Raw genomic sequence first — 11,317 nt, 5'->3', positions numbered from 1 at the left:
ACAAATTTGAAAATGGCATTTGCACTATCATATGTCTCTATGTAGACGAGATACTCATATTTGATTCAAACATTCATGCTGTAAATATCTTGAAATCATTGTTGTGTGACAACTTTGATATGAAAGACCTCAGAGAAGCAAATGTAATCCTTGGAATCAAGATTACTAGGTCAGAAAAGGGAATTTCTTTGGATCAATTTCACTATGTTGAAAATATCCCACCATATGATCTAAGTGTGAAACTTTTCAAAAACACTGGTGAAGGTGTTAGACAAACTGAATATGCGAGCATCATTGGCTGCCTCAGGGATGCCACTGATTGTACTAGACCCGACATTGCCTATGTCGTGGGATTATTGTGCAGGTTTACTAGTAGACCTAGTATGGAGCATTGTCACGCTATGGAAAGAGTCATGAGAAACCTGAAAAGGAGGACCATGAGCCTCGGATTACATTATCGAAGATTTCCTACTATCCTTGAAGGATACAATGATGTTGATTGGAACATCTTATCAAATGACTCCAAAGCAATCGATAACTATATTTTAATATAGCGAGTGATGTTGTATCTTGGAAATCGAAGAACAGACGATATTGACTCAGTCCACTATGGAGTCTGATAGCACTAGTTACTACTAGTGAAGAAGCAAACTGGTTGAGATGTTTGCTAGTTGAGATCCCTATATGGAAAAGATCTATGACAGATGCGTTGATCCACTGCGATAGTACCACAGCTATTGCGAAGATTGAGAATCGTTATTACAACGATAAGTGACGACAAATTCGTCGTAAGCACAACACTGTTAGAAATTTATTTTCTAAATGAGTTGTTATAGTGGATCATGTATGCACTGATGAAAATCTAGCTGATCCTTTGACGAAAGGATTAGCTAGAGAGAAAGTCCAAAATACATCCAAAAGGATGGGACTAATGCCTATAGATAAATGAGTCACTTATGATGGTAACCCGACCTAAAAGACTGGAGATCCCAAGAATTAGGTTCAATGGGTAATAACAAGTCATAGTGATATGAGATGAACATGCTATGTTTAAAATGAGAAGCATGATTCCTGAAGCGAAAAAGGATGAGATAATAGAAACTCTTAATGAGATCTATACTCTATATGGAGTGGGGTACCTAGTGGCTACAGGAGTACTCTTGATAGACTCACCTACGTGAATGTGGAAGTGGGGGCCGCTTCCTATGGAATTTCGAGGCAGAATTCCTAGAGCGTTCACTAGACTGGGATACACGTGCAGGGCCCTAAATGCACGGGCTTTTTAGAATACACCTAATGAAAAGGTTGTGTGTGGGTTTGATGTCAGAGATAGAGTTCAAAACTACGGTTACTCTTGTTGAATCTGAATCCTACTCGCTATGCAAAGGTTCAAGTCGAAAGACACCTTTGTTTATGCACAATCTTATTGAAGCGTCTGACGCTATTCTAGAATCCATTTTTAAATTCAAGTGGGGGATTGTTGGAAATGATGAAACATAATTGGCATTGATGATGGCTTTAATGTGTGAATTGAAAAATGAGAAGTCCCACATTGGAGGGAACACACTCATTTATGACCTTTATAAGGAGTTAGTTTCACAATTGGGTTGGGCCCCAAGGGGCACCGCAATTTTGTGAAGGAGGGAGAACGCAAGCAAACGGACCACCACACGCGCGCGCGCCGCCGCCTATTATGTCGCAGTCCCTTCGGTTTTAGAGCGGTCCCTTTCTTTCTGTCCCTTCGGTTTTAGAGCGGTTATTATGCCGCAGTCCCTTCGGTTTTAGAGCAGTTATTATGCCGCAGTCTCTTCGGTTTTAGAGCGGTTATTATGCCGCAGTCCCTTCGGTTTTAAAGCGGTTATTATGCCGCAGTCCCTTCGGTTTTAGAGCGGTTATTATGCTGTAGTCCCTTCGGTTTTAAAGCGGTTGTTATGCCGTAATTCTTTCGGTTTTTTGAGCGGTTGTTATGCCGTAGTTCTTTTGTTTTTAGAGCGGTTGCTATGCCGTAACCACTTTGTTTTTAGAGCGGTTATTATGCCGTAGTCCATTCGTTTTTTTTGTCTTTTTGAGCGGTTATTATACCGTAGTTATGAATGGTCATAGTACCATATTGAGAGTGAATTTAATTGTCATATTGAGAGTGGCTTAAACTGCCATATTAAGGGTGTAATTCTAGAACGGTTTTCTACGGTGCAGTGGAACTCCGATACAGTGAATCTGGGCTGTTTTATCCTGGGGACTTCGTGGTTGATAGTCTGCCTTGTTTGGACAGTGCCGCGAAACGTCTTAAAGAAAGCGACCTAGTCCGCGACTCAACCCAGTAATATCTTCGGTGGCATAAATTGTGATTTTTAAATAGTTTTGAAACTCAAAATTCAACAATTGTTCAGGTCGGCTTTACTAACTGTTTTGACAGTTCGGTTAAATTTACTTAACCATTGGTTTCTTAAATTGTTCAAATCAATTGGGTCCTCGTGCATTTTAGCAGGTTGCATAAATTTTAAAGTCTTTTGGCATGCTAGCTAAAAAAATATCATATAAATACCTTCTTGTCTTCTTCTACAAACTAGTAGAGTTCTTTTCCTGTCAAAAACCACACTAGTAAAGTTCTTTTATCTTCTTACGTATTTGTAGTATAAAGACATTTTTGCCATGGACTGGCTTGGATCATAAGAGTAGAGACGTATAAGAGACTATTTTTTTTACACAAATGGGATCGACTTGTGTCTTTCGTTAGTCAATTGTGTCTATAATTTACTAACAAAAGAAGAGTCTTGAAGACGTGTTTAATTTCTAGACATTCAAAATCAATGATTGACACTAAAATAAGACTTTAGTTATTACCTCAAAATATTACCTATCTTTTCGAATAACATTTTTATAATAGGAGACCTGAATCCATGCAATGCAACTTAGGTTATATATATATGTGTGTGTGTGAGCTCATGACTTACACATAACTCCACTAATTGTTATTGATGGATTTTCACAAACCACCACACATAGTTCTACTCTCAAGCCCAGGCCTAGGTCATCTGATCCCCATAATCGAACTCGCAAAACGCTTCATTATCCACCACAAATTCAACCTTACAATCCTCGCCGTCACTTCCCAAACCTCACATGCAGAATCTCAAATCCTCAAATCAGCCACCAACTCCTCCCTCTACACCATCATCCAAATTCCATCACCAAACATTTCCTCCCTTCTCCCCACCTCCGCCACCGTCTCCACCCGCCTCTCCGTCACAATGCGACAGGCCATACCTTCCATCAAATCAGCCCTCACAAACACTCCCCTCCCTCCTTCCGCTCTCATCGTCGACATATTCGGCACAGAGTCTCTAACCTTAGCACAAGAACTCAACATTCCCAAATTCATCTACGTAGCTTCACACGCTTGGTTTCTTTCTCTGATCGTGTATTCACCAATTTTGGACAAACAAATTGAAGGACAATACGTTGACCAAAAAGAACCGTTGAAAATCCCGGGTTGTAAACCGGTTCGACCAGAGGATTTGATTGATTCCATGCTCGACCGAAACGACTCGCAGTATAAAGAGAGTTTAATCGTAGCGGAAAAATTCCCAGAAAGCGACGCCGTTTTAGTTAACACGTGGGATGAACTTCAACAAAGAGAGGTTAAAGCACTAACAAATGGGGAATTATCCGGTGTGTTGAAGGTTCCTGTGTTCGCAGTGGGACCCTTAGTGAGACAACCCGAGTCAGAAACGGGTCAACTAAAAAAGCCGGTTATTATTCAATGGCTTGATAAACAACCGAGGGAGTCTGTGATTTTTGTTTCGTTTGGGAGCGGCGGAACGGTGTCGTATGAGCAAATGAAGGAAATAGCATTTGGTTTGGAGTTGAGTGAACAAAGATTTATTTGGGTGGTGCGCGCGTCCACGGGAGGAGGTGTGGACACGGCATTTTTCACCACTGGATCTAGTAGTTTCAATGATGAACTTGATGAGATACGGAAACATTTACCTGAGGGGTTTGAAGAGAGGAATAAGAAAGTGGGTTTGTTAGTTCAGAATTGGGCCCCACAAGTAACCGTTTTGAAACACCCTTCTATTGGGGGGTTTATAACGCATAGTGGGTGGGGATCCGTGCTTGAGAGTATAACTAACGGTGTGCCGATGATTGCTTGGCCGTTGTACGCGGAGCAGAGGATGAATGCGGCGTTGTTGGTGGAGGAGCTTGGCGTGGCGGTGAGGACCACGGTTGTACCGGGGAAGAATGTGGTGGGGAGGGAGGAGATAGCGAGTTTGGTGAGAAATGTTTTTTTGTTGGAACAAAATGGGAAGAGGAATCATGTGAGGGAGAGAGTGAGAGAGATTAAGATTAGTGCAGAGAAAGCTTTGTCTCAAGGTGGTTCGTCGTACACTGCATTGTCTGAAGTGGCAAACATGATAGTTCACAAACACAGATTTTATTAGCCTCTCAAAAAACGTGGATATGAGGGATGATATAAAAGATTGAGAAAATTAGCGATATTTATTTCTTTCTGGATTGTGACGAGGGATGATACATATGTGTGGGAAATTTAAGTGTTTTTAATAATAAGTGATGAATCTTGTAAAAAAAAGAATAAGTGATGAAATTGGCCCTTGGGAGCCATATCGCTTGTGTTATCATCTTAGTTATATTTTCCTGTTCTGCATGTTCATGATCACAAAGTACTTTTCATGTTATCAAATTTGAGTCATTTTCCTGCAAAGCCATAGCGCAACAGGAGATTAAGTTTCCATTGTTATCATGTTATTAATTTTTCTTACCTAAATTAAATAAGCTGTGACATACAAAGTAGCTTGAGAAGAGATTTAAAATCTAAACTATAATTAGCTAGTAATATACTGTAATTTACTAACAAGTAATGTATTTCCTATACAAAAAGTATAACCCCTATAATATTAATTGTGTGCAATAGTTTTTTTATTTTTAATATGTAAGTATTTGGGGATTAGTTAGTTTCTAGAGTGTAAATTCCGAACCTCCTAATTAGTACTTTTTCGGTGTTCTTCAATTTGCCAATTGAATTGTCTGATTGAGACAATTGTATCTAATAGTTCTATTAATCCCCTTACATGTATAATAATGTCAATCAATGAATAATTATTAGTTTATTCATGTTTCACATAGAAATAGAAGCAAAAGAAATTTGGTTATTCATAATAATAAAAAATTTGGTTGTTCATATAGTTTATTATAGGTTAAATAAATTTTTTATTCTTATAAATATACTATGTATTTTTTTTTTTTTAGTTTCTTTAACATTTTTCTTCAAATAAGAGTCTCTCGAATACATAGATTCAAGTAGGTTTATCTAATTTCTAATCAATGCAAAAATTAGTTCATGATTTAGAACATAATAACAATGAATAAGATGAAATTACGCATAAGAAAGATAGAATGAATCTTCACTTCTTGCTTCTAAGAGTGCAATCTTTAAGTTCCTAACCTCTAAGATGTGCACAATATGGTCTCAAATGCCTCCTAGGTCAGAGTTGTTGCAAAATATAAGTTTTTAGCTTAAATAGGATTATGGGGCGCGTGCTAGTGCATTGCTACAATTTTGGGCACATTGATCTGCTCTGGACAGAAAACTGTGCCACCAAATGTACTATAGTGAATGGTTGGACGCAATGCGCTGCCCCGCGTGCAATGTTCTGTAGTGTTAAACAAAACACAGTGGTTCTTCCAAAATTGATCTCCCTCTCATTTTGACTTGTATTTTTCATCCTTTTACAATCTAAATTGGGTTCTCAGAATCTTAGTGAAAGTTGTAGTTAGGGATATTAGTTTTCATTTACAACCAATTTGACTCAATTTTGACATCTACAATTTCATATATAATTAAAATACTGCACATGAGTCATGTTTTTTTTTTTTTTACTAAAATTCAGGACTGCGCTAAACCTATTATGAAACAAAACAAAACTATACAAAATAGTTGATTAATCGTGAAAGTGAAAGCACAAATGCCTTATTTTATCAAAGATCTATTTATTCAAAATAACTCTAAAATGAACATTAAATTGAAAGAAATAAACTTAACAATTGACTCAAAATAACTAAAAATAATGACTGATGAAGGTTAATCAAGACCAAAAATATTGATAGAAAATATTTCAGGAACCATTGTTTAAAAGAAATTTTTAAATACTAAAAATAACATATAGTATATTTATAAGAACTAAAAACATATTCGAACCCTTTATTATATTAATAGGATAAAATAAATGACTTGAATGCTTTGTTTGGACGAGGGAAGAAATTTAAAGAAAAAGAAGTGAAAAAAAAAATTAACGTTATGAAAGTTGATAGAAAATGAATGGAATGTGAAAAGATTTAGTTGTTGTTTGATATGAATGAAAGTGAAAAGAAAGTAAAATGAAAGATGGATGATTATTTAGAAAATGGCCAAATATCTCTATACGAAATTGAAATAAATATAAAACAAGTAATAGTATACAACAAAATAAAATAAAATGGTAAAATAGAGGATGTCTGAATCCACGAGTGATAATGTATCATGTAGAAAAATAAACAAATTATTAGTTGAATACGGAGAAAAATAAATAAATTATTAGTTGCGTATATAAAAATATAAACAAATTAATCGAAGAAGAGGAGGTTGCATGTGATGTGATGCGATGCATCCAAAGCAAGACCAAGTTTGTCATTTAACTGATTGCATCTCTATTTTCGGCTTTCTTCCAATTCCAGAAGGGAAGATTTTGGAACGTGGGGCCAACCAAAAAGTAAACTTTTCTTTACGACAAAACAACCAAACAGCGGAATTCCATTTCGCAATAGACTTTCTTCACATCCACTTAACATTTTTTATTTTTGACCACACTTATTTTGGCAATGGCTAAAAAAATGTGGCTAGAAACGAGAATAGACAATATTTTTTCAAGTGTTGTTTATAACATATATATAGAATACACTTTCTTGTTTGTTAACATAAAACTGTTGCATATTCGTTTTTAAGGTACGGGTTAAAAAATGTGTGGTCGATTTAGACAACACTTTTAAACCATTGTTTGAGAAGATTTTAAAACAACATATTGTAAATGTAGTCTTAATATAAAAAGTGTTGCTTAAACCATTTTTAAACCACAATATATAATTGTCACTACACCAAAAATGACATTTTATAGCGCGTCTTTTACAACGCTTATTAAATACAAGCGTTGTTGTAGAATTTTTAAAAAATAACGGAGGATACAACAGCGCTTTTTTGACAAGCGCTGTTGTAGGGTCATATAGGGTCACATAGCGCTTGCACATAATGCTTACAACTATTTTACAGCGCTTTTTGTAAAAGCGCTGTAAATTGAAGCGCTCTCCCATAGTTTTTACAGCGCTTTTTGAGCGCTTTAAACACAAGCGCTGTAAAATGTAGCGCTCCCACCTTATGTTACATGGATTTTAAAGTGTTTTTTGTGAAAGCGCTGTAAAATACATGTGCTTTCATATAATTAAATGACCTATTAGAGCGCTTTTTATACAAGCGCTATAAAAGGCTTGCGCTTTAAATAAAAATCATTTACTTTAAATAAATAAAAATAAATTTAAAATAAATTTAATACGTTGTCCTAACCCTATGAACCCTCACAACCACATGAAATTGATTCAATTGATGATGGTTTATATCTTAGAGATGATCATGATGAGGAAATTTAGATTAATCCATCGTTTCGTATCGTTAATAGACAAACAAATGTGAATCCCATCAGGAAAAGAATAAGGGCATTTTAATGTGTTTAATTGTTTTATATAAGCCATATAATCTGAACTGAGCTCATGTAATTTTATTGTTTGATCTGCCAAAATTGTGCATTTTAGTATTGGCTTGAACTGTATTTGATTTTCTGCTTATACTTATTTTCTGCTTATATTTAGCTTGATCTTAGTGTTTTATACTAAGTTCATGTAATTTAAGTGTTTGACCTGCCAGAACTGATTTTCTGCTTACATTGAACTTGAAAAAGCTTTGTTTGAGTACTAAGAATTTTTCTTGAACTTTAACTGATCATTCCATTATGATCTGATCATGTAATTTAGCATTGATATATATATATATAGGTATTTAACTAATTATTTGGAAGAAAAAATAAATTCAAATATAGGTATTTTACTAACTATTTGTTTTATACTAAGTTAAGAGGTCTTTTAAAGCGCTTGTTGAAAAAGCGCTGTAATAGTCTTTTAAAAAATAAAATAAGGAGGTCTTTTACAGCGCTCTTTCAAAGAGCGCTGTAATAGGCTTTTAAAAAATAAAATAAGGAGGTCTTTTACAATGCTCTTTCAGAGAGCGCTGTTATAGGCTTTTAAAAAATAAGTTAAGGAGGTCTTTTACAACGCTTTTGTCAATAAGCGCTATAAAAGCCTTTAAAAAAATAAGGAGGTCACGAAGCTTTGTTTTATACTAAGTTAAGAGGTCTTTTAAAGCGCTTGTTGAAAAAACGTTGTAATAGGCTTTTAAAAAATAAGTTAAGGAAGTCTTTTAGAGCGCTCTTTCAAAGAGCGCTATAATAGGCTATTAAAAAATTAGTTAAGAATGTCTTTTATAGCGCTCTTTCAAATAGAAAAAAGTGTTACCTAAACCAAAACCCTTAATTATTTGCCTAAACCTAATTTCTCAAATTTAATTTTCCCAAATTATTTCTCAAATTACATGATCAGTTCCCCACACCAAAAACCTTAGTGCCTAAACCAAAACCTTAATTATTTGCCTAAACCTAATTTCTCAAATTTAATTTTCCCAAATTACATGATCAGTTCCCCACACCAAAAACCTTAGTGCCTGAACCAAAACCCTTAGTATCTACACCAAAACCCTTAGTTCCTAGACCAAAACCCTTCTCAATCTCTTGTCAATCGCATTTGTACTATTCACCTCTATCTCATCTTTGCTTTTGTCGTTGTTTCCTTGTGTTACAGAGTAAATGAATAAGACACGTCCCAATTAGTGGATGCTGGAGGGAACTATTATTAGCTAAACAGTTGTAACTGAATTACTATATAGGAAAGTAGTTAGTTAGTTGATTCAGACATTCAGAATCTAAACTTGTATTACACTTCTTCTTCTTCTTCTTTTCTCTGTTCTCAAACTTCCATTGTAACTCAATTCCAGTTCGAATTCTTTTCAATAAATAAGAATTCCTACTCTTTGTGATTGAATTCTTCATTTTCATTGTTGATTACCTAGAGTTCCATAACCACCATATCAATTGGTATTCAGAGTTTTTTTTTTTCTGGGAGATGGCGGAATCTACACGAACTCAAGCAGCGGTAAGGGAGATCGAGGAACGTTTGGAGAATCGGATTACTAAGAAGCTAGAGTTGAGATTGGCAGAGCTAGCTGGATCCTTACAGCAAACACTAGGAGAATCGATTAAGAAATCTTTTGAAGAATTGCTGCATAAAAATGGAGATGATGGCAGTTCTTCTCATAATCGCAACAATATTCATCATCAACATTCGAATGCTAACAACAGTAACAGAGGTGATCAATTTTCTACTCCTTATTCTTGCCATACTCGATTATCTAAAATCGATTTCCCTAGGTTTAATGGTGATAATGTGAAAGAATGGCTATATCAATGTGAGACTTATTTCATGATTGATGATACGCCTGCGGAAGTAAAAGTAAAACTTGCTATTATGCATTTTGAGGGCAAGACTTTAAAATGGCATCATGCATTTGTAAGGTCATTGTGGAGTACAACTTTACCTACATGGGAAGAGTATGTCAAGATTCTAGTGGAGAGATTCGGGGAAGTATGTAATGATCCTATGGCTGAGTTAATGAAGTTGAGACAACAAGGGTCAATTACTGAGTATCATGAACAATTCGATGCCATAATTACACAATTAGAATTGTTTGCAGAATATACATTGAGTTGTTTTTTAGGAGGGTTGAAAAATGATGTGCAAATGATGGTGAGAATGTTTCAACCACAAACAGTGAGAAAAGCATTTGCTTTGGCTAAGCTTTATGAAGCTGCTAGTAACCAAGGATCGCAATTCAGTATTCCTATGAAAAAAAAAACCACAACAGTACCAAATCCATACTTGGCCCTAACCCACAACAAATATTTGAACAGGAAACAGCCAAGCCCAAACCAAAATTTAATAGAACCCTTTCACCAGCATTTATGGCTGAAAGGAGAGCCAAAGGATTATGTTACTTTTGTGATGAACCTTATTCTGTAGAGCATAGTATTTCTCATAAAAAACTTCAGATCTATCTGTTAGAGGTTGAGGAATTGGAGGATGAGTGTATTACCATTGATCCTGTCAATGTTGAGAATCATTTTGAAGCAGCTCAAATTTCTGTCAATGCATTGACTGGGGTAGCCAATTTTAGAACCATGCGAATCACTGGAAGATATATGAAGAAGGCTCTACATATTCTAATAGATAGCGGGAGCACTCATAATTTCCTGGATGTTCAGATGGCAGAAAGGTTGGGGTGTAAAATTGATGACATAAAACCACTAGTAGTCACTGTAGTTGATGGCAACAAAGTGGAGATTTCTTCAGTGGTAAGAAATTTCAAGTGGACAATACAGCATAATAATTTCACTTCAGATGTTATGTTAATTCCACTTGGGTGTTGTGATGTAGTGCTCGGGGTGGAATGGCTGGTAACACTTGGGGATATAGTATGGAACTTTGATAAATTGAGCATGGAATTCTCAGTGCAAGGAAGAAGGCATGTGCTGAGAGGAGCCACACAATTGGGATGTAAGACTGTTAAGACTCAACAGTTAGGGCACAATTAAGGATATATTTCCTATTCCTTTAGTAGAAGACTTAATGGATGAACTACATGGCTCAATCATTTTTTCTAAAATTGATCTAAGAGCTGGTTATCACCAAGTTAGAATGAGCCCTATGGATGTGTATAAGACAGCATTCAGGACACATAGTGGACATTATGAATACTTGGTAATGCCTTTTGGGCTTACCAATGCACCAGCTACATTTCAGAGCTTGATGAATTCAGTTTTCAAAGAGTTCCTAAGGAAATTTTTACTTGTCTTTTTTGATGACATCCTTATATACAGTACAACTGAAGAGGAACATCTTATTCACTTAGACAAAGTGTTGGATGTTATGAGAAAACATCAATTGTTTGCCAAACAATCCAAATGTTATTTTGGAGTCTCTAAAGTGGAATACTTGGGGCATTTCATTTCAACTGAGGGTGTTTCAACTGATCCTCAAAAAATAATGGCAGTGCAGAATTGGAGTCTACCTCAATCAGTCAAGCAACTCAGAGGATTTTTGGGTTTAG

At 35.7% G+C, this 11,317-nt stretch overlaps 1 protein-coding gene across 1 annotated transcript; it reads left to right on the top strand.

The window, feature by feature from the left end:
- The first annotated feature begins 2,707 nt into the window (after positions 1–2,707).
- LOC101509130 (anthocyanidin 3-O-glucosyltransferase 5) lies at positions 2,708–4,751 on the top strand. Its single transcript, XM_012718284.3, has one exon. It carries the CDS (start codon positions 2,979–2,981, stop codon positions 4,440–4,442), a length of 1,464 nt encoding a protein of 487 aa, XP_012573738.1. The 5' UTR covers positions 2,708–2,978; the 3' UTR covers positions 4,443–4,751.
- The last annotated feature ends 6,566 nt before the right edge of the window (positions 4,752–11,317 follow it).

This window comes from Cicer arietinum, chromosome 7 (genome assembly GCF_000331145.2).
Source record: "Cicer arietinum cultivar CDC Frontier isolate Library 1 chromosome 7, Cicar.CDCFrontier_v2.0, whole genome shotgun sequence".
NCBI lineage: Eukaryota > Viridiplantae > Streptophyta > Magnoliopsida > Fabales > Fabaceae > Cicer > Cicer arietinum.
This window is presented reverse-complemented; position numbering and strand designations above follow the sequence as displayed.